The sequence below is a fragment of the Nyctibius grandis genome, chromosome 30 (assembly GCF_013368605.1).
Source record: "Nyctibius grandis isolate bNycGra1 chromosome 30, bNycGra1.pri, whole genome shotgun sequence".
In the NCBI taxonomy this organism is placed as follows: domain Eukaryota; kingdom Metazoa; phylum Chordata; class Aves; order Nyctibiiformes; family Nyctibiidae; genus Nyctibius; species Nyctibius grandis.
Genome location: NC_090687.1, coordinates 1,994,120 through 2,020,189, shown reverse-complemented (window position 1 = coordinate 2,020,189; position 26,070 = coordinate 1,994,120). Strand labels below are relative to the sequence as shown.

General features: G+C 54.2%; 1 protein-coding gene across 2 annotated transcripts; it reads left to right on the top strand.

The window, feature by feature from the left end:
- Positions 1-211: 211 nt before the first annotated feature.
- On the top strand, positions 212-26,061 carry CFAP70 (cilia and flagella associated protein 70). Of its 2 annotated transcripts, XM_068420103.1 has the most exons (28): positions 212-419; positions 936-1,071; positions 2,943-3,129; positions 3,445-3,540; positions 3,783-3,862; positions 4,863-5,039; positions 5,437-5,616; positions 6,068-6,159; positions 7,215-7,314; positions 8,457-8,591; positions 10,610-10,777; positions 11,968-12,048; positions 12,532-12,623; positions 14,578-14,638; positions 15,894-16,085; positions 16,731-16,862; positions 17,485-17,613; positions 18,136-18,269; positions 18,376-18,491; positions 18,651-18,833; positions 20,317-20,415; positions 21,155-21,243; positions 21,949-22,101; positions 22,828-22,989; positions 23,646-23,735; positions 24,988-25,089; positions 25,358-25,405; positions 25,804-26,061. In XM_068420103.1, exons 2-28 carry the CDS (start codon positions 940-942, stop codon positions 25,882-25,884), a joined length of 3,291 nt encoding a protein of 1,096 aa, XP_068276204.1. In that variant the 5' UTR covers positions 212-419; positions 936-939; the 3' UTR covers positions 25,885-26,061. The 2 variants fall into 2 exon arrangements, with proteins under 2 accessions (XP_068276204.1, XP_068276205.1); XM_068420104.1 differs by lacking the exons at positions 11,968-12,048; positions 12,532-12,623; positions 14,578-14,638.
- Positions 26,062-26,070: the final 9 nt, after the last annotated feature.

The following is a 26,070-nucleotide window of genomic DNA, read 5'->3' as shown; positions in this document are numbered from 1 at the left end:
TGGTGCCCCTGCAGCACCCCCAGCCGACACAGGGACCCCCGCCCCAGGGGGCGCCCCACCGGGGCCTGGCAAGGGCTGCCCACACCCATCATGGCGGCGGCAGCGGCTTCACGGCCACGCCCCAAATCACGTGATGCGGAGCTGAAATCTCGCGAGGTTTCTGTGCCGGGCTGGAGTCGCCGCGTTGCCGTGGTTACGCGCGGTGGGCGCAGGCAGCCCGCGGGTTCGCGTCCCGCCGCCGGCAGCACCCGGCTCCCGCCGCCGCTGCCGTGAGGGGTGAGGGGCTGCAGGCCGCACCCCGAGGCGTGAGGGCTCCCCCGGGGCCCGTCGGTTGCGGGAGGAGGCCGTGCTGAGGGGGCTGCCAGCCTCGGGGCGGAGGCTGGTGCTCTGTGGCGTGGCGGGAGCTGGCGGAGCGTGAGGTACCGGGGTGCGGGGGGGACGCGGAGGGTGTCCTCGGCCCAGCCGGGTCTGCAGAGGGATTTCACACCCGACCGCAGACAACCCCACGGTGCGGGACGGAGCCAGGTCCCCTGGGCCTGTGTGGGAGCGGCATGAGGATGGGCTGGCAGCCGCAGGCCTTGGGCCCCCCGGGCTCCTGTTTAAGTTAAATAAGAAGCAAAAGAGAGCGCAGGGCCGTACCCTGCGCTGGGGAGAGCTCTGCTGAGAGCTACCAGTCGGACTGAGCCCTTCCCATGTGTGCGGAGGAGCAGAGCGCTGCAGCTGGGTTAAATTTACAGAGCCAGATAATTTTCTCATTACGTTTCTCCCCGACTCCTCATGACAGCTTCATCACTGACCAAGCCCTGTGCTTTTGATGGTGTTTTGCCAGCCAAGCCCTCAATAATGCTAGCAGCCACGGCTGCTGTGTCCTGCAGACATTTCTGGGAGAGCAATAGAGCAGTTTCATGTTTCTTTCCTCATTCTTTTTCCTGCAGACCCATGGAGGTCTCTGGGGGGCCGGCTGTAAGGAGGGTGTCCTCTACCTCGTCCACTACCACAGTTTTTCCCAGCGATTCGCGACCGCCACCAGTAAAACCAGTACAGGTCACAGTAGTGACGGCGCAGGACCTGGTAAAGTTCTTCTGACAATGTCTCTGGTAGTTTAATAAACGAAGCCTGAGCGATTCTGTGTGCTGCGATCCCGTTTGAGACCAGGTGTGCGGTGATAAGGCTCTAGGAAGGAGCGGTGAGAATACTGGGGCTTCAGCAACGCCACGCTGGGGCTTCCTCCTCCCCGCTGAGGGCTTGTTCACACAGAGTAAAGGCTTGTGATCCATGTAGACTGGGGAATGCCCCTTCTTAGCAGCTGTGTTGAAATCTACCTCTCTGCCTTCTCTGCCTAACTATATGTAAATGGCAGCTTTTTTAAGAAAAACACAGTGAAAATGTGTAGCAGTGAGTCAAATACCTCTAAAAAGATCCAGCCTTGCATATAAAGCCAGATTTCACCGCAGCTATAGTGGTTTAAAATGGATTGAAACCAACAGGGTGGCTCTAGTTTTACAGTCTTCTAGAGGAACTGGCATTTAGGAGGGAATGTGGAGGAGAAGCTCAGCTACTGCTGCAAGCAGACAAATGCAAATCCCTGCTTCTGCTCTAGCAGCAGACAAAACAAGCAAACCAAAAGCACCTACCTGTCTTTTTTCTGAGGTTTTTATGTTGTATTTGAGTACCTCTCACACTGATAGATTCAGCAAACAGCATCTTAGGTGAGAAGCAGAAGGTAAGAGGAGGGAAAACAATGCTGAAAATAATAGACTGGTGGACTGATTGCATCTGGGATGTTGCTCTGTGGTTCTGATTGCTCTGTCTTGAGAAAAGGCTGTGGCAAAAGGAGAGAGGGTTGCAGAAGTGCAATAATAAGAACAACAACATGAAAAAAATTCCAGCTATAAGAAGTGTGGAATCCTCTTAATTAGAGGTAGAGAAGGATGAGAGAGGATGCTAGGATAATTAATGGTAGAGAGAAAGGTTTATTGGATTTTTCTGTTTAGCCGTTCGTAGGATACATGCTCAAGGAGACAGACAGAAGGAGGGAAAATTAAAACCAAGTGAATGAAATCTCTTTTTGTGCAAGAGCCAATATGGAACTGATCATGTCAGTGACACGGCGAGAGGGGGCTGAGGGAGAGGCCCCTGGAGATGAGGCATCCCTGTGGCTTGGGACTAAAGAAAAGCTGGGTTTGGGTACAGCAGCCCTCATGTTCAGGGCAGTGGGCACTCTTCCCTGGACGGAGAAGTAAGCGGTGTTCCTCCTGCAGGGAGGCTCTTGGGTAACTGTCTGTCTCAGCACTGTGTGGTGGAGGTGCCCGGCGCAGCCTGCTTGGCCAGGGCTGCCTGGGCACGTGGACCCCAGCTGCGATGTGCTGTGCTCTCACCAGCCCTCTTCACCCATGTTTAAGCCCCTCTGCAGAGACAATTTAAAATTCAAGCCTCCTAATTTCTGCTTAAAACCAGTGGTTTGAAGTTGGTGCTGGAGCCCGGCTTTGATTTCAGGGCATTCTCCAGCCATGCGATGCACACAAGTGTCCTGTGACCTCAGCAATGTAGCTCAGGAGCTGCTTTCTTAGGAGATGACAAAAGTCTCAAGCTTCCTGGAAGCGCAAAAATATCAATGGGATATTTTTGGCTTTGCTTTAGATGTGTCTTTCATTGCCTTTCCTGGGGTGAAGCCTGGATCTCTCCATCTCCCCTGCCCTTCCAGCAGCAGCTCTCTATAATCCCTGGGGCATCACAGCATGGTGGAGCAGGACATTTCCCTCCTAAAGACAAGGAAGGGTGAGGGCTCAGCACAGTCAGGCTCTGCCCCTCTTCCCCATTCCCGTAGTGGGACAGCCAAAGCCCCCCACCAATGTACTCTGTCCTGGGCATTTTGATCATGGCAGAGACAACTTGGATCCTGGGCAGAGCCAGCTGCTTAATGTGCTGTCTGTGTTTGACAGAAAAGCATCAAAAGCGACGTGTCGGTGACTTTGGTGCGTGCGGAGTACAACGGAGTGTTCTTGGGAGACTCCTCCAAGACCGATGTCTCACCGAACGGGACAGCAAACTATAATTTCACGACCAGCTTTGAGGGCAGCCCTGATGGGCCCAACTCCTTGGACGACATTGCAACAAAACCTGTGCTCCGTAAGTACCTGAGGCTGAACCTCCCTCCTTGGAGGTGGGTGCTGTCAGCTGCTCCGCTCTGCCTGCCTGCTGCAGGAGTCACTCGGTCAAGAATAGCACTTTGGGAGGGTCTCAGCACTTCTGTTCCCATCTCTGCCAGCTGGAATGATCCCCTTTCACGTTGGCCTGTGCTCCTCGGCTTCACGGTTGTGGTCGACCTTGGGAGATGAAGTAGGAGCCTGTGCCAGAGCTGACACAGATTCTTTGCAGCCCCTGAGCGGCTGGTCTGAAGCTGTCAGAGAAACTCTGCCAGCTCCTCTCTCCTTATCTCTCTAGTGACAGTGATAGAAGTGTTGCAAAGGGAGAAGAGACAGAAGAAGAAGACCGTGCCTCTTGGCCAAGCTGTGGTGGACCTTCTGCCTCTGCTGCAAGGTACAATGTTGATTTCCACAGCCTCCATAACCATTTCTTACTCCCTGGCACTTTCTGATCTGTGCTTAGGGACCCCTGCCTATAACTTACCTCCTTTTGACAAAATGCACTTCACAGCATCTATAGAAAGCTGGGGCCGGGGGAAGAGGGGGTGATGTCAGTAGCTCAGCGTTAGGAGTTAGGCCATAATTTCTCTGCAGAAGGTCTGACTTTATGCTCTTCTCTTTCCTGTTTCCTCCCAGGACAGTGTTCATTTAATGTCTCAGCTCCTTTGTATGCAGTGCCTACCTCTCCGGTAGAGAGCCTTCAGCCGGAGGCCAAGGTACGTGGGATTTGGAACCGTTCCTTCGCTCACTCGGCTCTGCTGCTCACGGGAAGGTGAGCCTGACTCAGCCGCCTCGCTCATCACGGAGCCGTTACGGCCCTATATGTTACGAGCTTGGAGGCCTTTCCTACTCCCATTGACGTCTGTCCTTAGTTGCCTGTGATAGGCGAGGTCGTGCTAGGAAATGCTAATGTGTGCAGCTCCCAAATCGCTCTGGAAAAAATATTCAGGGTGGAAAGCACAGTGAAAAACCAGAAAAAGCCGAAGGCAGGTTACCTGCCCACATTAGCCTTCCTTTCTGTGGATAAAATCAGAGTCCACTCTGACTGCCTTTCCTGCAGGGTCCTTATTCATTCAGCTGCTTGAAAAGTACCCAGTGAATAAAGCAGGGAATGAAGCATGAGACTGGGAAAATGTGGCTAATTTTGCTCCTGAGTCTGCCTGCAGTTAGCGCTGCGAGTGAATTGGAGGGACAGATATTAACTTCCCTGTGTTTAAGAGGTGTTACAGAGTAAGCAAGGCAGGGGGGCACCCATTAGGGAGGAGAGTTAATAAATACTGACCAGCTGGGTTTTTTGTTGCCCACCATCCATCCAGGGTGAGGGCAGGTAACTGAAGACTGCATGCAGCGTGTGGAGATAGGGCAGAGGCAAACTGCGGCCCTGGCTTTGGCATGCTCTGAATCACCAGGGGAAAATCATTATTTTCCATCCCTGATGTTCTTTCTCTGTGGCTTATTTTATGAGACCCCGACTCTTTCTCCCCTTGGGGCATATGCCATGCCTCAAGCAGGCTCCGATTTAAACAAACAAATATCACCATTCAGACAAATTGATGATGAAATTCCTTTCCTGTGGTTTGTTTTCTTCTACATCTGAGGTGAGGAATAAGAAAAACATTATACATTCTGGCCTTGGGCTTCTGCTTGCTTCTCCCTCAAGAGCAGGAGAGTTATAATTGTCCTAGTTACTGGCTCTACTCCATCCTTGTCTCACAGGGTGGCCTTGAAGTGACAGTGTGCACCGAAGAGCCCTTGCTTTCTGCAGAGCAGCTTTCAAACGGCAACCTCCTGAGCGTCACGCTGGAGGCAGCTTATTCTGTCCCCGAGGCGTTTGCTCCCGCCGGACCCCGGCAAAACTACATGGCTTGTTTGCAAGTACCAGCAGCTGGGGAGGTGAGGATTGGTCCAGGCCTGGGGAGAGGGGTTGTGGCTGCTACAAATTGGATTGTTCTCCCACACTACGCAGGAACAAGTGTCCAGGCCCGCGGGGTGTCCGGCTCCTGTGCTTGTGCAACAGCAGCCTGTGTTGCGAGCGCTCAGGGTCTCTGTGGCATGATCTTTAACACAAACAAAGCTCTGCTCGGCAACATTTGGATTGAAACTGGCATGGTTTTTTCCACATGGCTATTTATTTTTTCTCCATTCTTTGTACGCGTGTGGTGGAGCGCATTTTCCAAGCCAGGCCCCCGCACTGCTGCTTTGCTTTGTTAGACCCAGCTTGCAGCAGCTGGCACTTGCTCCTGCTCGTGTTGGAAATGCAAATCCTCTCATTCTCCTGTCTCTCTTGAAGGAACTCCCCTTGCTCTTCAAGAATGGCATCCTGAAGCTTGCTGGTGAAAAAGAGCCGTTACCCCGGCCCAAAAAATGGCCCCTTGCTGATGTCATGGCCCCGGGCGCTCTGAGCATCCCCAACTCCTTCATTGTTGGTGGTCCCTATGAGGATGAGGATGGAGAGCTCAACAAAAGAGAGGTGAGGAAGGACTGGCAGCGTCACAGCTGGAAGAGAACCAGCAGGTCTCACTGAAGGGCCTGAGAAAGACTTGCAGAGACTCGTTACGGGAGGAGGGGAGGAAGGCAGGTGGTTGGTCTTCTGCACAGTGTCCCGACACAGAGATGGTTCCCCTGGGACAGCAAACATGCTAACTCACCACAGGAGAGTTCTCTAGGGTGTGTGTGGTCCCCAGAAAGCTCCCTGCTCCTGAGCTGGGGGGCTGGGAGTTGGAATATCTCCTTATACTCTTAATACTAACGGGCTCTGGTGTCTGCAGGGAGGGCTGCTAACTTCCTCTGCTAGAATGGCTTGGCTATGGTGAGCTGGACACCTCTCTGACTCACATTCTCTCCCAGGGAAGCTTTTGGAGGGGGAGATGCAGGCTGTAGAGACTGCTGTCCTGGCTCTGACCGCACGCTGTTTCTCACAGGACGAGGAGTTTAGAATCCAAGCAGAAAGCACGAAGAGAATCGTATGGGACATGGAAAGGCGCTGTTACCTGGACCCCGCTGCAGCAGTCATGTAAGGGACCTGAGAACATCCCTTCCAGCACGGAGCGGTGGGGAGAAACCAGCCTAGAATGCACTCAGCTGGGTGACCTGTCTCAGGCAGGGAGCAGCAACATGCAGGTGCTCTCAGACCTCATACGTGGTCAAACCACAGCTCTGCCTCACCTCCCGTGGCTCCTCTGGCTGGCTGTTGGCTAATGGTGGTCACATGAGCAAAGGAGCAGCTAAGTACCTGTAATTGCTGGCAGCAGCTTAGTTATGCTGTGGTGGGAGAAGATGGATAGGCTGTAGCTGCTGTCTCCAGGCTGTAAATGCTCGCTGGAGCTGGTGACTGTTCCCTCCGCGGTGTGAAGGAAGGGGCAGCAGAGTTATGGTGAGCAGATGTGGAGTAGGGTGGCCCACACAGCTCTCCTCTGAGCTCCTAATTAAGTTTTGCTGAATTCCCAATACATTAAGATCCTTTCACTCCCCGTGGGCCCTCTTCATTTGCTTTTTTTATGACATAAACATTACCTTTAGCAGCTCCAGATATGCTCAAGATCAATCCCGTTTCTCTTTGAGCCCTGCCAAGTTCTTGGCCTCAGCTGCATCATGGCTGTGAGTTTCAGAGCCAAATTACTCCTCATGTGTGAAAATACTCCCTTCTAGCTGGTTTGATTTTAAAAAATTTTTTCCCCCTACACTTTCATCAGCCTGCCTGCTGGTTTCAGAGTTACCAGGCACATTGAATGGGAGCTCAGGGTCCGCTTGCTCCGTGCAATTCAGGATTTATACCAAAATTAATCATGTTCTTTCTTATTTCTGAAGTGACCAGGGGAGAGAGAAGACCTAGTGTAATGCTCTCACAATTGTTTTATAGCTGGTTGTGCCATAAATGCACCCAGCAGTGAACGGAGAAGAAAATGTGCCCTGAAGCACACGTGTTCCAGTGGCCCGAGGGTGCTTGCCGTGGGACTGGGTCAGAGCACACCCAAGGGGGATGCTCTGGGGCTGCTCGGGCGGAGAGGAGGGCAGTGTGGTTCCCCAGCTTGGTGTCTGCCCCTTCTCAGTGCCCCCCTTTGTGTTCAGCCTGCAGAAGCGCATTGCGGAGTGCTGGTACTGGCCCGTGGAGGTCTGCAGGATGTCTGTGGCCTCACCCGGCAAAGGGAAGACTAACAAAGCTGACAAGGTAACTGTGGGGAGGGGTGTGTTGTTCTGGCTTGTGGAGCAGCGTTGTGTTATCGAGCATTTTCCTTTCCATGCCTCTGTAATACCAAAACCAGCCTTGAACCAGCCAAAGCGAGTTGGAGAGCTCGAGGCTTTGGAAAGGGCTTCATCAGCCTTACAGACCTCTTGAACTGACAAAGGATAATATTTTTTCCTGATAGCATACAGAGCTCTCGCTGACAGCCTGTGGTAGCTTGGTGGAAAGGGGTCAGGGAGAGGGTGCTTTTTGAGAGTTAAGGTAATTCACTGAGTTTATCTTTGGCCAATGGGTTTTTCCAGCATCTTGAAGCAATCCACGCCTTCTTTCTCGGGGTGTGGATAAGTTACGCTTTTGCACATAAAGTGGGGTGGTTTAGCAAAGAAACAGCCCCTTAGCTAATGGTTCTGCTCTTTTCAGGTTGGACATTAGGAAGCATTTCTTCTCAGCAAGGGTCATTAGCCATTGGAAGGGGCTGCCCAGGGAGGTGGTGGAGTCACCATCTCTGTAGGGGTTTAAGAAAAGACTGGACATGGCACTTAGTGCCCTGGTCTAGTTGACAGGGTGGTGTCAGGGCAATGGTTGGACTCGATGATCCCTGAGGTCTCTTCCAACCTGGTTGATTCTGTGACAGCTGGGTGTGTGAGAGCTCCTAATCTGTTCCAGGGCAAAGTCATATAAATTGGTATAAATCTCTTTCCACACTCACTGGTGCCAGGATTTTGCAGCTCTGACGGAGATCCCTCTCCCTTCCCCTCACCGGGCTGCTGCTAGCCCAGCCCCTCAGACCTCCTGAGCTCCCTGATTTCTGTCAAACCCAAGATGCACAGCTCTGGGAGGGTGGCTCGGATTTCTAACCACATGGTTGATAATTTTGCAGCCGTATCTCAAAAAGACCGAGAAAAGCTGCCCTGCAGGGATTGGGATAAAATTGATATTCGACATATCGAATGACTCTGGTGTTTTCATCCAGGTTGTCTTGGCTGTGTGCCAATGACAGAGAGCCACTGGCTCGGCAGGTGCTTCAGCTTGCTGTGTGGCCTCTTCTTAATGGGATCGGTGACCTTGTTACCCTAAAGAGAACAACAGCCTGTTCAGTATCTCAGTCCCTTGCTCTGCGTTTCCAGGGAGATGAGCACAAGCAGATTTTCTCCCATGGCGTGGCGTATGTCAACGTGGTGCCTTTGCTGTGCCCTGGTGTGAAGCAGATCCGAGGCGCGTTTCGTGTCTTTGCCTACCAAGACAGCGAGGTATTCGAGAAGGTGAGAGCAGACCAGACAGCCAGGCTCCACTCCAGCTCTGCAGCTGGGTTTGCACAGAGTGGGGTTGCGAGCAGGCAGCACGGGCAGCGTGGTGTTTGGGAGTGGGCAGCACGGGCAGCGTGGTGTTTGGGAGCAGGCAGCACAGGCAGCGTGGTACTCAGAGGCTGGCTCTGAAACATCACTGCCCTTCTGGTGATGGAGAAAAATAGGGAGACAAGCTTTTTGGTGCAGGCTTCTCAAAGGCAGGGGATTTCTGGGTGTGCATGAGCAGGTCTGGGGGCTGAGAGAGGCTCTGATTCTCACTCCCTTCTCTGCCAGCAGCTGAGCAGGGAGAGCTGTAAGAATGCTCCTCTCTTCCCCAGTTGGAACATGGGCAAATGAACTGCGTTGCTGGGAAGAGCAAACAGTGGCTCTAAAAGGATAGCGTTACCCCAGGCAACAACCAAAAAATCTGTCACTGGAGCTCTTTCAGCTGTGGCTCACGGAGGTTTATTTGTCTTTGCATCTCTCCCCCCTCTGTTACTAAGTGACAGTTACATCTCCACTTTCCCACAGCACTCCTGGAACAGACCTGAGCTTGTTTCAGGAGGGCAGATGCACAGCCTGGTTTTTCTGCCCACATCCCCCCTAGTGCTGCTGTCCAGGCCACAGGAGCTGGGTGAATTACAGCCCTTCTCCTGTCTCCGTGCTCCCGCTGGCTGTTGCAGAGCAGGGCTAGGCGCTGGTCTCTGCTTCGCCGCGGTGAATGGCTGCATGGTACCCGTTGTCCTGTAGCATTTATCTGTTGCAAGTGAGGTGACATATGCTCTCTCTGTCATTCTCATTCTCTGGTTCTGTGGATGCTTTGGGCTGCTCATTGGCCTTGGTCTAGACAGTCTCATTATAGCTGCTCCATCCTCTCGCCAGGATGCCCTCAGTTCTTGCTAGCCCATATAACAGCAACAGCTGGGAGGGAACAACCTGTCTAGGTGGTCAAGCAAGACCTTGAGGTGCTGGAGTGAGTCTGAAGAAGGGCAACAGAGCTGGTGAAGGGTCTGGAGCACAAGTGTGATGAGGAGCGGCTGAGGGACCTGGGGGTGTTTAGCCTGGAGAAAAGGAGGCTGAGGGGAGACCTTCTCGCTCCCTACAACTGCCTGAAAGGAGGGTGTAGTGAGGTGGGGGTCGGTCTCTTCTCCCAGGGAACAAGCGATAAGACGAGACGAAACGGCCTCAAGTTGCACCAGGGGAGGTTTAGATTGGAGATCAGGGACAATTTCTTCACCAAAAGGGTTGTCAAGCGCTGGCACAGGCTGCCCAGGGCAGTGGTGGAGTCCCCATCCCTGGGGGGATTTAAAAGCCGTGTAGATGTGGTGCTGAGGGCCATGAGTTAGTGGTGGGCTTGGCAGTGCTGGGTTAACGGTTGGACTTGATGATCTTAAAGGTCCTTTCCAACCAAAACAATCCTGTGATTCTATGATTCTGTCTGAAAAACCTGGTCCTTGCAATCCACTGACATGTGGCAGGGAAGCTGCTCCACACCGCAAGGTGAGCTGGGAGATGAGAGTTACCACAGGGCTGTCAGGGGCAGCCAGAAACCATTGCAGAGCAGAGCTGGTGAGGGTAGCCTGATTCATCTAACAGTCTACATCACCAGGCAAGTCCATAGCTGTGAGGCCATCCAGGATCAAACCAGGAATTCAGGCCAGTGGGTCAGGATCAGGGCAGCACGGGGCTGAGTTACGGCATAGCTACCATGTAGCTCAGGTAAGAATCAACGGCCAGTGCCGCAGTGAAAATGCAGCTCTTGAGAGAAGATGGGGAGAACCCGCTGAGGTCTAGCCTGAGGCTTCACAGCTATACGGTATCAGAGCCAGCCTTGAGCACCAGAGCTAAACTCCTAGGAGGGGAGGATGAGGTTGTGTAGCTTCTTAATGCATTTAGGACCTTGACAATGTGTTTTGTGATGTGAGAAGTTAAGGCAAAGGGGTGCGGAAGCCTTGTTTGTCCCTTGATTTCTTCTGTTCCTTCTTTTTTTTCAGACCAAAATTCAGCACAGTGTTTTCCGGGATCTCAGGACGAAGCTCAGTCTGACTAAGGAAGGGTTTTTGACCCCAGGAATCAGTCCTCCCCTTTCCAGACCTGTTCCCACCAAGGCTCAGAAGGAAGACAAAGAGAAAATCACCAAAGATAAGGATTCCAACGGAAGGGTAAGGTCTAGAGAGGCATATTCCAACACGGTTGTTCCATTTCCACGTCAGAGGTATCACAGAATCACAGAATCCCAGGCTGGAAGGGACCTCAAGGATCACCTGGTCCAACCTTTCTTGGCTAAAGCACAGTCTAGACAAGATGGCCCAGCACTCTGTCCAGCTGAATCTTAAAAGTGTCCAATGTTGGGGAATCCACCACTGCCCTGGGGAGATTATTCCAATGGCTGATTGTTCTCCTTGTGAAAAATTTTCCTCGTGTCCAGTTGGCATCTCCCCAGGAGTAATTTGTACCCAGGAGTAACTTGTACCCATTTCCCCTCATCTTTTCCATGTGACTCCTTGTAAAAATGGAGTCTTCATCTTCTTTGTAGCCACCCGTTAAGAGCTGGAACACGGTGATGAGGTCTCCCCTAAGCCTTCTTCTCTCACGGCTGAACAAACCCGGTTCTCTCAGCCTTTCCTCATATGGCAGGCTTCCCAAGTCCTCGGATCATCTCTGTGGCCCTTCTCTGGACCCTCTCCAGCCTGTCCACATCTTTTTTGTACAGGAGGGACCAAAACTGAACACAGTATTCCAGGTGTGGCCTGACAAGCGCCAAGTAGAGCGGGATAACGACTTCTTTATCTCTGCTGGTGATGCCCTTGTTGATACAACCCAGCATCCTGTTGGCTTGCTTTGCCACAGCAGCACGCTGTTCACTCATAGTGAACTTGCTGTCCACCAGAACCCCCAGGTCCCTTTCCACAGCTCCTCTCCAGCCACATAGATCCCAGCCTGTGCTGCACTCCTGGGTTATGTTCTCCCAGGTGCAAGACTTTACACTCGTCCTTGTTGAACTTCCTAAGGTTCTTGTTAGCCCACTCTTCCAGCCTATCCAGATCTTCCTGCAGGGTTCCTCTCCCTTCCGAAGTGTCCATTTCCCCACTCAGTTTGGTATCATCAGCAAACTTCATGAGGTTACACTCAATCCCATCATCCAGATCACTTATGAAGATATTAAATATCTTTTAAGGTAGTTGGGGCGTGCAGAAACCAGGGATTGATGCTGTGTTACCTCAGCCAACTTGTTACCTTGAAATTTTAGTACCTGCTGCCTGAACAAATGTACAACTCCCATCCTGAACTTGCGAAGGTGTGAGGTTTATTGAATCTGAAGCAAGAGATGGCTTTTCTTTTTCTTCAATAGCTGTCCGACACGCCCAAAATCCAGTTGCCAGATGCCACCGTAGAAGCTGAAAATGCCGCATATGTCAGCCCTGAAGGACAGGTAATTATGTGTCTCCAAAGAGAAAGAAAGCCTGCTAGACCATCACTGCACCGGTGCCTCACACCTTTCACGCAATTAAATTCTTCAAGAGTGAGTTGGACAAGGGATGTTTTACGTAGATGCTGTCCTGGAGTTCTTCCAGTGACGTCCAGCTGGAGGGCAGTCTAGCGTTGGGCTAGAAGGTCGCTGTAAATAATCAGGCCTTTATTTAAAAGGGTTCCTTCGTGTTTTGCCTTCTTCCTCAAAACATCTAAAATGCCTGTTCATTCTGCAAGCACATTGATTATCTGGGCTTTCTCCTTTTTCCCAGACTGGTTTCTTGAGCTGAATTTTGCTGCTGTAAATCATTCTGGGGGCAGGTTATAAACCAAGCCGTATCTCTGGAGATTTGCTGAAGATCTGTGGCTGTATGCTCAGTCTTTCATCACGCCAGTAATGGCTCTAGGTGACATGACACTGAGAGAGCACTGTTTATCTTCACAGCAATACGTTGAAGCAGGAACATTCCTGTTGATGGAGATAAAGCTGGACAAGGCCTTGGTACCAAAGCGATTGCACGAGGACCTCACCAGCCGGTGCGTAAAGACGTGCTGGGCCTGACGGCTCATTTCTGCAGGAGAAACAGGGCTGTGCAGCGAGCCACCCCCTTGGAGCGCTCTGTAAGGACCAGCTGAGGGCCTGAGCCAGAGCCCAGTGGAATCAGGAGGAGGATTTGGCCAGACTGCTTAAGAGGTGGCATCTGGTGTGTTGGGAGAACACTTGCCTTCATCCGAGCTGGCATCTCCCTGCTGCTCCTCTCAAAGAGAGACACCAGAGCAGGGCAGCAGTGTCTGCCTTCCCCTCCAGGCTTTGTGTCCCGTTAATCCCCGTGGGCTTGCCTCTTGCACGTGATGTTCAGCTGCTTGCTCAGGGCTGGCCACCGGCGTGGACTGCCCTGGGCAGCGCTGCTGTACCTTCACCGTAGCATTCTGTCATTTTTTTCCCTCGTCGGAAGTTTTCTCACAATCTTCTACCTGTTCCTTGGCTCTTACATGTGTTTCCACATCGTTCTGCTGTGGAGCTGCTCTCTCACCTCTTCTTCTTCAAGTCTTCCACTGTCTGTTTGATTTGAGGCAGTTTCTTCCTGCATTACAGTCTAGGAAAGGCCTAGCACATATAATTTATTGAATAAAAAAGAGAAAAATGCAGCAAATTAATAAAGTATAACAAGTGCAGGCGGTATGTCTCTCTCAAACAGAAATATAAGCAGCAGCCGTTCTTTGAAGGGAAAATATGTGTTGTCTTCTGTGCTGCCTGCTGTCTCCTGGGGAGAACAGGTTGAGGAAGGTGAATCCCCCTAGAACAGGCCCTCGTCACTCGCTCGCCTTCCCCAGGTTCTCGTTGGTTTTCTTTTTCTCATCTGAAAGGGAAGCAGTTTGGTTTTCATCTCTGCCACTGGCAGAGGTAACAGCGGGTGCTGTTCTGAGGCTGGGACTGTGAGCGTGGGAGCTGCACTACCCACTTGTTCAGGTTTTTGGCTTCCCAAGGGGTGGTGACGGGTGTCTGCGGAGCAAAGGGACCACTCAGGGCCACAGCAGAGAGTGCGAGAGGGGTTCGTGTGGGAGAGGGGCAGAGCTGGGGGCCTGGAGAAGGCACAGCTGGTCAGGGGCTCTGTAAGCTGGCAGAACAGTCACAGGAGGGGTTTATATTTGGCGGGGAATAAGCAATCTGCTTTGCTGCTTGTAGGAGCCAACAGCGGGATGTGACACCTTTGCTTGGTGGGCTGGATTGTGTTCTAAGCCCAAAGGTGTTTTGGTATCAGCAGGCAGAAAATCTTGATAAAAATCCCAGTGAATGTAGGCTGGTTTGACAGCAAGGACTTTAATAAAATCTTAGTAAAATTTACGGTGATCCTAAGGGCTTTGGATCCATATTGGAAAGGTCACTGTAACCCTGGGAGTGGCACACACAGGGCTGGTGTCTCGGGGTCAGTGCCAAGGGATGAGGTGCCACAGCCGCACTGGGCGGTGTTGGGATCTGATGGAGCGGGCGGCCCAGGGTTTAGAGTGATAAAATTCTTCAGAGCTTCCCTCAGGTTGGTACCGTTCTTACAGCTGTTCTGGCAGGCCCAGGAGGTTGTGAGTTAAAAGAAACAGGAGCTTGATAAGAAGATCTGCCTCTGTAGGAGAGTGGTTTTGATTGCTGGCAATAACACATGTTAACCAGTTTTTGTGTGATGGGTCAGTCAAACCCAGTGAAAATAATGAAATAAATCTTATCTGATCCCTGTGGAGTGTAATCATGAGCAGGGAGCGAGGCAGCAGCTAGTTCTCTCAAGACATTATGATGAGCTACAAGCATGGAATGTAGGTGCCTGGTCTTTACAGTTCATTCTTGGCCTGAGACTTCAGTTTCCCCCACTCCCCAGGTCCCTGTGAGGTGTCTCTGGGAATATGACACCAGGCTGGAGCCCTCACTCTACTTGTGCCCAAGACAAACCAACGCTGTGGCAGCGTGTCTGGCTGATCTCGTCTGTCCTCTTGTTGACAGGGTCAAGCAGATGATTCCTCCTCGCCCTCCGCTGCCTCCCCGGACTTCAGGAGCCGAGAAGGTACGTGCAAGAGCCTGTGGCCTTGCCACCGCTCTGCCACCTCATCCTGCCCTCATCCCTCTCACACAGGGGAATCTTCATCCTCAATCACATCCCTGCAGCAACATGGAGATGAGGTTTGAAGAGGGAATACACAGAAAAGAAAACTTCTGGATGTGTTATCTTCACAATAGTGTGCCTGGGGAAGTCAGTCCTGGGCCACATCACTCATGTTCACAGCCCACACGAAGGGGAGAGGTGTAGCAAAGGCAGGGAAGGCAGCAGCGTGGAGGGGGTTTGGAAGGAAACACGATGCTGGGGAAAGAGGCTACCAGAACCTTATGTTTACCCCAGGCAGTCCCAACAGTTTCTTGTCTCACGTTAGCCCATGTGCTTCATCAGACCCAGACAAACATGAATCATCCTTGACCACTCTCAGGTCACCTAGAGTTTTTGAGGACTTGTGTGTGTGTGACATCTTCAGCACATGGTCTGAGAGTGCTGGCTCGTGTTGTGTGGGTACAGAGCAGCCGTTGAAGGAGGATGTCCTCGGGTGGCCCTGGCTGCTGGTAAATTCAAAGCAACAGTGGGAGAAGAAGCAGTGGTTCAATAACTGACCCCAGTGCTGCTGCAGGATTGATTTGTGCTGGGCTGTCTGGAGTGCACAGAGCGACACGTTTTGATTATTGGAAGCTTCTGCCACTGAGATTGTGGAGATTAGGGGCTGTGCTCAGGAGGGCTGGCCCACGGGTTTGAGAGGCTCCCAGCCAATGAGGTGTATTTTATGTACAGCCAATTAATACTGCTATAGAAGAGACAATGATGACTGAAATACTGGGTTCTGATTGAAACTTAGGAAGAACTTCTTCTGAGAAAGGGTTATTAGCCATTGGAAGGGGCTGCCCAGGGAGGTGGTGGAGTCACCATCTCTGGAGGTGTTCAAGAAAAGACTGGACATGGCACTTAGTGCCCTGGTCTAGTTGCCATGGTGGTGTCAGGGCAATGGTTGGACTCGATGATCCCAGAGGGCTCTTCCAACCTGATTGATTCTGTGATTCTGTGAAAGATATAGCACGAGCAATATCTAATTTTGAAGGAGCTCTTTTGTATTCACATGTAGATATTTTCGCAGCCCTCGGGCGTGGACAGGAAAGGATGCGCCACTAATTGAGTCTTGAGTCAGGTGGAGTTTATGGGAGGTGTGGGCAAATAAAATATGTTTCAAGGTTGATGGCATAAGTGAGTTGTGAAGTTTGATTATTTATTTACTTCCTAGGCCGTGGAAGATTATCACAAGCACGTCACAAGCATTGCTGTTGCCATCCTAAGTGAATACCACGAGCGTTTTGGGAAGCGGCTGCCTGACCGGGGAGCGATGGACCACCAAACCCTGGAGGAACAGAAGTGTCAGCTCAACGCCAGGCTCAATAGCTCTGGGAAATATTTTGCTTTTAAGGAAAAGCTAAAGGTAAAGAGTCCATCGTGCTTTTCTCTTCCCTACTTGTTTTGTCCTGGCAGTTTCTCGGTGAGGAACTGCTGCTCCACAGTGGTAACTTATGTGATGTGTTGCTCCAGAATCCCTTCCTGCCACCCCAGGGCTGTGGGGTGGGCATGGGGAGGGTCAGGTTTTTCCTCTAATGGAGCAGGCACCAAGCTGCTTTGGTCACACACCAGGAGAACCGTTCCTGTTAGAGGGGAGACTCCACAGCTGCTCACATCCCTTTACCCCATGCTCGTAGCCTGAAGAAGGCAAAGCTGACTGCTCTTGTGCGCTGGTAGTCGGCCCTGGCAGACAGAGGGGTTCCTCTCTCTCAGCTGCTCGGCCTCGGCCACGCTCTGCCTGGAGTCCCCCTCTCTGTGCTGAGGGGACCAGCCTTCCCCCACGTTGTCCCTAAAGGGGCACCGGTGTGCCAGGGAGAGCCAGGCTGGGAGGTGGGAAAGGAATTCAGCCCTGCTTGCTTTTCTTCCTTTTATTGGTGCTGGGCTGGATTTCTTCCTCAGAACTAAGCTGGAGCTTCAGGTGAAATCAGCATGTTCTGGCTCTGTATGACTGGGGGGCTGGTGGGGGGCCCAGGGGGGACCTGCCTTGTCCAACAGCCGCGTGTCTCCACAGTACGCTGTAGTGAAGATCGTGAGGGAGAAATACCTGAAGACCACGGCGTTTGAGAGCCAGGAGCAGTTGCAGGAGTTCCTCAGTGAGCTCTACGTGTACCTCGTGGACCAGATGCACGTTGTCCTGAACCAGGTAGGGAGAAACCTGGGTGACTTGGGACGTGGCTTCGCTGTGGATCCAGGGCTAGACACTGCATCTGGTGAAGGCAGGGGGACTGTTGCCTTCCAGACTGAAGCGGGCTCATGCTTTCCTTTGCTGCAGTTATCACACGTGGGCCCTGAGCCGCGCTCAGAGGCAGGGTCTGGTGCGTCTGTGTGCCACTGCTACGCCATCCTGATGGTGGGATATGTGTGAGATGCCACCAGTGAAAGCTGCTGGAGCTGGCACGTGGTGAGGGTGGCTGGGTCTGTGCCGTCTGCCACTCACCCGGGCAGAGCACAGACCTTCCCGCATGAGCTGGGGTCACCAGTTAGTGACACCACAGAGGAAGTCTGACGTGATCTTGATCTAGGGATCAAGATATTGCAAATAATGGATATTGCCCTGTCCCTGTGTGGCAGAGGCACCTGGGAATGACAGGCATGTGTCCCACAGCAAACAGGAGCCAGCACAGCTTGCCTTTCCAACCCACCCAGCCCGAGCCATACCAGGCTGCAGTCAGCGCAGTGCCAGACTGGGGACTGCTGCTGTACTGGGATCACATGAACTGTTCTTACCCTCTCCAGGGCTAACACTCTGTCTCACTCCTTACCAGCTACTCTGCGAAGAAGAAGCTGCTGCCCCCGTCCCCCCGTCCCGCACGACCAAGGAGCAGCTCTGGCTCTTTGCTCGTGAAGCTGAAGTCAACAAGGACTACAAGCTGGCAACTCACTACCACCAGCAGGTAAAGGAGCCCCTGTTCTTCCCTGCCCGTCTCCCATGTGTCTGGGCTAGCAGCCAGCATGCATCCCTGTCTGTTGTGTAGGGAGGAAGGAGGTGAACGTGACCAGGGTACTCAGGCTGAATGCGTGAGGGATTTCTCTAGGGAGATGCTGCTCTCTGGAGGATGGGAGGCAGTGGCCAGGTCACTGAGGACTTCAGCCTCGAGGCCAGGGGAGATGGGATGAGCTGGCCCAGAAGGCGTGCTGGGTCAGCACTGGGGACACTGGGCCCTCTAACCGGAGGCTGGGAGGAGGTCAGCTGAAGGTGGAGGACATGTGTTAGGTGAAGGAGGCTTTGAGGAAGCCCGGCATGTCCCAGTTAAGGGAAACCCTAGCACGTGATAGGCAAGAGCTTGATTGTTGCTAAACTGGGCTGGGGTGGCAAGAGGAAAGCCGTGATTGTTCCAGTTGTCTCCCCAATCTGCTGCGTGTGCTGAGCATGACTGCAGCAGTCCTCGCTCCAACAGGGATCTCTTTTTGTCTAGAGGTTAGCGCAGGACCAGCACAACATCCAGTGCTGGGTGGACTACGGGGCGTTCTGCCTCCTGTTCAAGGAAACGACCAAAGCCCAGGAGTGCTTCCGGCAGGCTCTTTCTCTGGACCCCCATCACATCCAAAGGTGCTGCGTACTCCCAGTGGGTGGGTGGGTGGGTGGGAGGCTGGGGGGTGTCCCCCACACCGCTGCGTGGGGCCTGCAAGGCTAACCTGTCTGCCCCTGTCCCCAGCTTGCTGCTCTGTGGGGTTGTGGCAGCCATACTGCAGCACTACGAAGAGGCAGAGGTTTTCTTGGAGGACGCCTGCTGCCTGGAGCCATCCAGCATCGTAGCCTGGACGCTTTCAGGTACAAAAGCAAGGCAGCCTGTGTGCTCAAGGCGTTCCTGTAGAGCCTTGAGGCATTGCTTATGCCCCTGCTCCTCTTCTTGCTTTAATCTGAGGGCTAAGGGAAGGATTTTCCTAAGGGTGGGATGTCTGCTCGTGCTGCTCTTTTTCTCTCCCATAGGTTTGTTTTATGAGCTGAAGGATAATAATATTCAGGCAGAAATGGCTTTCCGTGAGGCTAAGAAGCTCCTGCAAGCCCAGCTCGCCACGGAGAGGAGCATCCCTGCGGCTGCTGAGGGAGAAGGAGGGGAAACACCCATTTCGGATGGGTCTGCCAGCCCAGGCCCAGAGAAACGCTCACCAGGTAAGGCCAGGCAAACCCAGGAGGTGCCCTGGGACCCGCGAGGAGGGGGCTCGGAGCAGTGTGGGAGGTGGTGAACATTTGGAAGAAGAGGAGACATTTCTAAGTATTCCTAAGAGGAGAAATACAAAGGGTAAAGGAAGATGTGGACTATGAGCTAGAATAGACTGACTGTGAACTACGGCAGTGAGGGACAACAATGGCATGTGTGCTGCTTTAAATGACGAAGCTTTCTTCTTGCCTTATCTTACTCACAGCCTAGCAGAGGGACCAGTCTTTCCCTTTATTTTTCTGCCCCAGCCCAGTGCCATTGATACACCGATGTGTGGGCAGCGGCCAGGGTGGCTGGAGGAAGCGAGCGTGCTTTTTGAGGCTTTCGGAGGGCAGAGCTGCCCCTGCCACAGTTGTGCTTGAAATCATCCAGGTTTAGCTTTCATAGAATCACAGACTGGTTTGGGTTGGGAGGGACCTTAAAGACCATCCCATTCCATCCCCCCTGCCATGGGCAGGGACACCTTCCACCAGACCAGGTTGCTCCAAGCCCCATCCAGCCTGGCCTTGAACACTTCCAGGGAGGGGGCAGCCACAGCTTCTCTGGGCAACCTGGGCCAGGGTCTCACCACCCTCACACCAAAGAATTTCTTCCTAATATCTCATCTCAATCTCCCCTCTTTCAGTTTAAAACCGTTCCCCCTCGTCCCATCACTCCATGCCCTTGTAAAAAGTCCCTCTCCTGCTTTTCTGTAGCCCCTTCAGGCACTGGAAGGTGCTAGAAGGTCTCCCTGGAGCCTTCTCTTCTCCAGGCTGAACAGCCCCAGCTCTCTCAGCCTGTCTCCAGAGCAGAGGGGCTCCAGCCCTCTGAGCATCTTCGTGGTCTCCTCTGGACTCGCTCCAACAGCTCCATGTCCTTCTGATGTTGAAGGCCCCAATGTTTTTCACAAAAGCTGTTGCTGTGACTCCCCAACACGGCTTGGAAAGCACGGCCTCACCCATTCAAAGAGCAAACCAGCTGCTCAGTGGTGACCCTAAACCAAAAGCTTCCTTTGGAGCCACACTGCGTCCAGCCTCACCCTGAGCCAAGCTTTCTGTCCTCAGTCCCAAATGTTTGGCTGAGCTGCGGGAAATGTTGGCTGACTTTATATTTAACGTTATCACCACTTAATGCGAAGTGCCTCAGGCAGGCAGACCTCGTGCCAGGTACTTTTTTTTGCCCCTTCTGATTAGGAGGGAAGGGATATTGCCTTATTTATACCTGTTCCTAGCTTCACAGGGTAATCTTGTACTCAAAACCCCAGACCCAGGTATTGCCTCCTGCAAAGAAATCTCTTCCCAGTTCTGAAAATCTGATCGATCTTTTTCTGTCTTCGATCTCTCTTCGATCGATATATTTTCTCTCTTCCCCATTTCTGCGGAACCATGCTCCAAACTGGGCAGTTTATGGCAAACTCTTTATTTGCACCTAATGGTTTTGGGGGTTTCATTCCAGAGGGCGTTCCAGATGGCTCCGCTGATGAACTGGCAGAGGTGGTGGAGCCTGCGCTGGGACCTGAGGAAGAGAATAGTGCACCGGAGGCAGCCCCAGAAGGTTAGGGGATGGGGGCCTGGCGTGGAAGGGAGAGCCCAGTGCTGGGAGATGGCCTCGTGTGATGGGTGGGGAGAGGAGTGACATGGGAGCGGTGAGCTGTGGCCATCGTGATGCCAAGGCAAGATGTCAAGGCTGGTTCTCTCTCCCTCGCTGGGGAACCTCCAGGCGAAGCAGATTCATCCTGGTTTTCAGAGCAGCACTTAGGATGGCCAGCCAGCGGGTGAACGCAGCTCTCCCTGCATGTCACTGCACCCAGCTGCCTTCATTGCCTGCTCAGATGTCTCCCTCCTGAGGTGCCAGCTCCTAAACTGTCCCTATGGATCTCCTCTGGTCATGTGTTGTGCAATCTGCCTCCTCTCCAGCTCCACTCTCCAGTGGGTTACAAAGAGATGGCAGTGCTGGGTGCTTCAGGCCCCGCTGGGCTGGTTTGGGGAGGTGGGGGCCTCACTGTAGTTAACTCTGACAAGCCTCAATGATAAAGTCCTACCTTTTCTTCCTCTGAGTTTGGACTGGAAAATTAGTGGGTGAAGAACGTAGTTTCTTTTCACATCTCTTACAAAAACTTAAGCCCTTCAGAAAGAAATGCTGAGTTAACCTCTGCTCCAGCCTCCCCTGCCACCTCCCGGGTTTTACACCGTGTTGCTGGAATTCCTCTGTCCCCACCAGGGTCTCAGCCCCAGCTCTTGCTTCAGAAACAAAAAGCCTACTTTGGGACTGATGGAGACACGTTTTCTTGCAGCACCATCCCCTGGTTCAGGACTTAACCAACGCCCCTGCACAATCTTCATGAAGACAGTGGAATTCCTGATGAAAGTCAACGCCATCCAGGTCAGCTCAGTGTGGAGTGGAGGAGCAGGGAGGGAGATTTGGTCTCCTTCCCTGGGTTACAGCCAAAGAGCTGGGGCCAAGCTTCAGCAAAAACCCCCTTCTTGGGCTCAGAGAACAGGCTGTGGCTACCCCAGCTGCCCTGCACAAGATGGAGCAAAACCACCACTGCCCAGAAATGCAAAACTGTGGCCAGGCAGAGCGTTCACACCAAAATGCTGCCTGGGGACACGACCGTCTTGGGCCGGTGAGGTCCTCAGGCTGCCTCAGCTCGGCACTGCTCGCTGCCGAGGGAACAGCCGAGTCAGGAGCGGTGCAGATGTGCTCTTCTCTGTACGTTCGGAGATGAGACGCATTATTGTGGTGCTTCCAAGACGTTGGTACTCCTCGTCTCAGATGCTTGTGTATGTCAGAGTGATTTTTGTGTCACCTGTGGAATGTCCCTGACCCACACAGTCACCTCTGTGGGACCTGACTGCCACATTATGCTGCCTGCTGTCATTTTACGTAGCAGAAAGAGTTGCTTAAAGCAAAACAGAACTAGAAGTAACGGAGGTAAATATTCAAAGGAGGGGGGACAAAAAAATCTGCCTGTTTCTCATTCATGGAAGTCAGATAGGTGCGAGTCTGTCCTCCTGCCGTGCGCGTCTGGGGGTGCCCGCGGCTCGCCCGCTCCCCTGACCGCGCCGGCGTGCCGTTCCTCCGCAGTTTGTTCGCATGGCGCTCGCCCACGAGCTGCTGAGCGTCCAGGGATGGCCCTCCTGTGCGTACTACCTGGCGCTGGCGCAGACGTACCTGCTGGAGGAGGAGTTCTCCAAGTGTGAAGAATGTCTCGGCGAGGCCCTCAGGACTGACTACGCGGTAATTCTCCGCGCGTTCCCGGGGTGCAGCGCGGCGTCCCGAAGCGGGACGCTGGCCAAACGTCGCAGCAGACTCTCTGGTGTTGCTGCGTGTGAACGTAGAGCCCACGCTTCATTGCCACTTGAGCAATTAGCACCAGGCTGCAGCGGTTTCTGCAGGGAGGACAGTCCTAGCTGGTGACCCCCCTCAGGCTGGGGCTGCAGCACTGCCCTCCTTACCCCGCTTATTACCTGCCTTCTGCCATCTCCCGCCGCACAGGCGGCATTTCGGAGCGAGGACTCCTCTCCCTGCAGCACCCACCTTCCTTTTCCCTCTGAACGTGTATACCCTGATCCTCTTTCCCTCTGTTGGCACTTCAGACTCGGTCTCACGAGAAACAAGGTTGCTGTTGAGCAGGGAGGGAAGGCGGCTTTGGGGAGGCAGGTTGAAGGGAAGGCGAGGCAGGTTGAAGGGAAGACAGAGCGGGCTGGGAAGCCAACGACATCTCCGACTGCTGTTTGCCTACTCACGATACCTGGGGAGCCTTGCAGGGGCCAGGGAAGGGCTGGAGGGGGCTCCTGGTGCTGTGGTCTGCAGGCAGCCCGCTGATTTTAACGCTGCGTAAACCCCACCCTGCTATAATCAGCTCTTCCTTTCCGCTCAATCCAGGCATCCCTCCCCCTCTCCCAGGTCTCTCTCTCCCTCCCGTCTCCCAGCCACGTCTCACTCCTGGTTTTGTGTGCGCAGAACCCAAATGTCTGGGCTCAGAAAGGGCACCTGGGCTACCTGAGGAGAGACTTCAGCGAGGCGAAGGAGTACTACGAGCGAGCCATCAGTTTTGTGGAGGATGCTGAGGACATGCACTCCATCTACCTGCGCCTGGGCTCCGTCTACCTGGAAGATGGAGAGGTGAGGAGCCAGCGGGAGCGGAGGGTGGGAGTGTTACACTGAGGAGGAGATTCCAGACCCCGGGTACAAGATGCCAAGATCTCACAGCCTTGGAGTGCTCAACTCCATGGAGCATGGACCTGCCCTGTTCCTTTGTGCCAGGCTCAGCTGCAAGCCCTCGGGGTGCTGCCAAGCCACTTCTCATAGAATCACAGAGTCGTTTGGGTTGGAAAGGACCTTTAAGATCATCGAGTCCAACCGTTAACCCAGCACTGCCCAGCCCACCACTAACCCATGTCCCTCAGCACCACATCTACACGGCTTTTAAATCCCTCCAGGGATGGGGACTCCACCACTGCCCTGGGCAGCCTGTGCCAGCGCTTGACAACCCTTTTGGTGAAGAAATTGTCCCTGATCTCCAATCTAACCCTCCCCTGGTGCAACTTGAGGCCACCCTAGCAACGAGGGGAGGCTTCTCCATTACTGTGTTAGTACCTGCCAGCACAGAGCCACCGCGTCAGGGGCAGCGGGGAGGCTCTCAGCATCCCCGGTGGGACAGTGGGTGTCTGAGCCCCAGCAGAGATGGGGGGTTTGGCAAACTGCTGCGGGGGAGGAGGGCTGTCTGCGGAGCGATGCCTTTGATGCAGAGAGAAACGCGATGGTCTCTCTCCCGGCAGTACGGCCAGGCCAAGCAGACCTACCTGCTCGCCTGCAAGAACTCTGCGTCCTGTCTCACCTGGCTGGGGGTGGGAATCGCCTGCTACAGGGTAAGTGCGAACACCTTCGCGTCATCCGCGCTTTACCTGGCTCCGTGGCGCGGGCTGCAGGGCTCGCTTTGGCTTTTTCTTTATTAAAGAAAAGCTCAGCTCCCCGTGAAACCAGTGCTCCTGGCCGAGCTGCCATCGCAGTCACACAGAATCACAGAATCAGCCAGGTTGGAAGAGCCCTCTGGGATCATCGAGTCCAACCATTGCCCTGACACCACCATGGCAACTAGACCATGGCACTAAGTGCCATGTCCAGTCTTTTCTTAAACCCCTCCAGAGATGGTGACTCCACCACCTCCCTGGGCAGCCCCTTCCAATGGCTAATGACCCTTGCTGAGAAGAAATGCTTCCTAATGTCCAACCTGAACCTCCCCTGGCGAAGCTTGAGCTCTTGTCCTATCACTAGTTGCCCGGGAGAAGAGGCACCCTGGGCTGCTCGTACGGGAGATGTCAGGGGACAGTCACCCTCAGCGGCTGCTCAGCGAGCACCGATCCTTCCCCCCGCGTCCCGCTGCCAGGGCCTGCCAGCACCTCCTTCCCCAGGATGCCATGGCGAGCACGTAATCTGGGCCCGGGCCGTGCTCCACGTGCCTGCCCGCACATGACCTCTGTGTCACCATGAAGGCATCGGGCAGAATGGCAGCAGAGAGGAATCTCGGTGCTTTCCCTGCCCAAAGGAATCCAGCACCTCTGAAGGGCTGCCAAGGACACCCCGCCACAGCCAGCGGCAGCGCGGGGTCACCCGGACGTACAGAGGTTCCTCCGAGGGCGTTTGGCTGAGGGAAGCAAACAGGGAAGGAACTTGAACTTCTGTTTCCCCCTTGGCCAAACGTACACCTCCAGGGAGGGGAGTGGTGGCCTGGGAGCTGGCTGCAGCCCACGGGGCACCGGCTGCCCCTGCCTCCCCGGAGCCACCGCGCAGCAGGAACAGGGATCAGGCCCAGGGGGATGTTTCCCCGTGGAGCTGGACCACTCGGTTCCCGGAGGCGAAGGCATTTGTGCTGCTCTCCTTACAGCTGGGGGCTGATTTATAGATTCAGCGTCTGCTCCCACGGGGGTTGGGAACCAGTGGTGAGAGGCTGGACGCTGGCACTGAGGATAACTGCTTGTCTCTGCCCTAAATCCATCCCTGTGCCACTTTTGTCACCCTGATTTCTTTGGCTGTTAGAGCAGACGCCTGGTCGGTTCTGAAGCCCTTTCCACCTGCTGTTTGCCTTTTGCCCACACCTCTCCCTTCTCTCTCTCTCTCAAGCTGCAAGAGATGCTGGAGGCAGAGGATGCTCTCTCGGAAGCCAATGCCCTAAATAACACCAACGCTGAAGTGTGGGGATATCTCACCCTCATCTGCCTGCACGTGAGTACCCAGCCTGCCGGCTGCTCCCACCTGATGGAGCGGGGAGGTTTTATGGCATCTGTTCACAAGCCTGAAGAACACGTTGTCGATCTCAGTGGTAAAAATAGTTTGGGATGGCAAAAGCAGCGCCCGTCCTCGCTGCCTGGCATCGCATGATGCACATACTGCTTGGGGCACGTCCTTGGGGCTGAGCTTGCCCAGCACACCCCACCTGCGCCCTTCCTGGGGGATCACGGCCTCACTCGCTGCTCTTGTGTGCTTTCTCCAGGGAGGACGGCGGCTGGAGGCAGAGCAGTGCTACAAATACACCCTCAAGGTTCGTGTCTCTGCGGGGCAAACCGGGCAGCGCAGGGGCTGCTGGCGAGGGGGAAGGGCAGGAAGGTGGCCCAGGGTGTCCCCCCAGCACGAAGCTCTTGCCCTGTTAACCCACGAGCTCAGTGTGACGATGTGGGGGGCAGATAGGGCACATGTGGGGGGCAGATAGGGCACACGAAGCCGTAGCACGGGAAAAGCTGCCCCGTCCTGGGGCCTCTCCCCCGGCTGCTGCCCTCCCGTCGTGTCCCAGCTCCGTGCCCACACCGGCAGAGCGGGGGCGCGGCCGTTTGTTCCCCGGGGAGTCCCGGGGGGGGGCATCGGTGGGTCGCAGCGCTATAGCCGGGGGGTGTGCGGGTGTCCTTGCACTTGCCTGACCCACCCCCTCTCCTCTCCCCGCAGCTGGGCCTGACGAACGAGCCGCTGCTGCAGGAGATCCGCGCCGCCCAGCACCGCCTCGGCTTCGGCGACCCGTCCCTCTGAGCCCCGCGGCCCCCGGGCAGGCGGCCGCGCCGCTCCCGGTCCCCCCCGCCGCTCCCGGTCCGCTGCTTTCCCCCCCCCCGCCGCTCCCGGTCCGCTGCTTTCCCCCCCCCCGCCGCTCCCGGTCCGCTGCTTCCCCCCCCCGTGTCCCCGTTCCCACATAAACTCCCCGCGCCCCAAGGGCTCGTG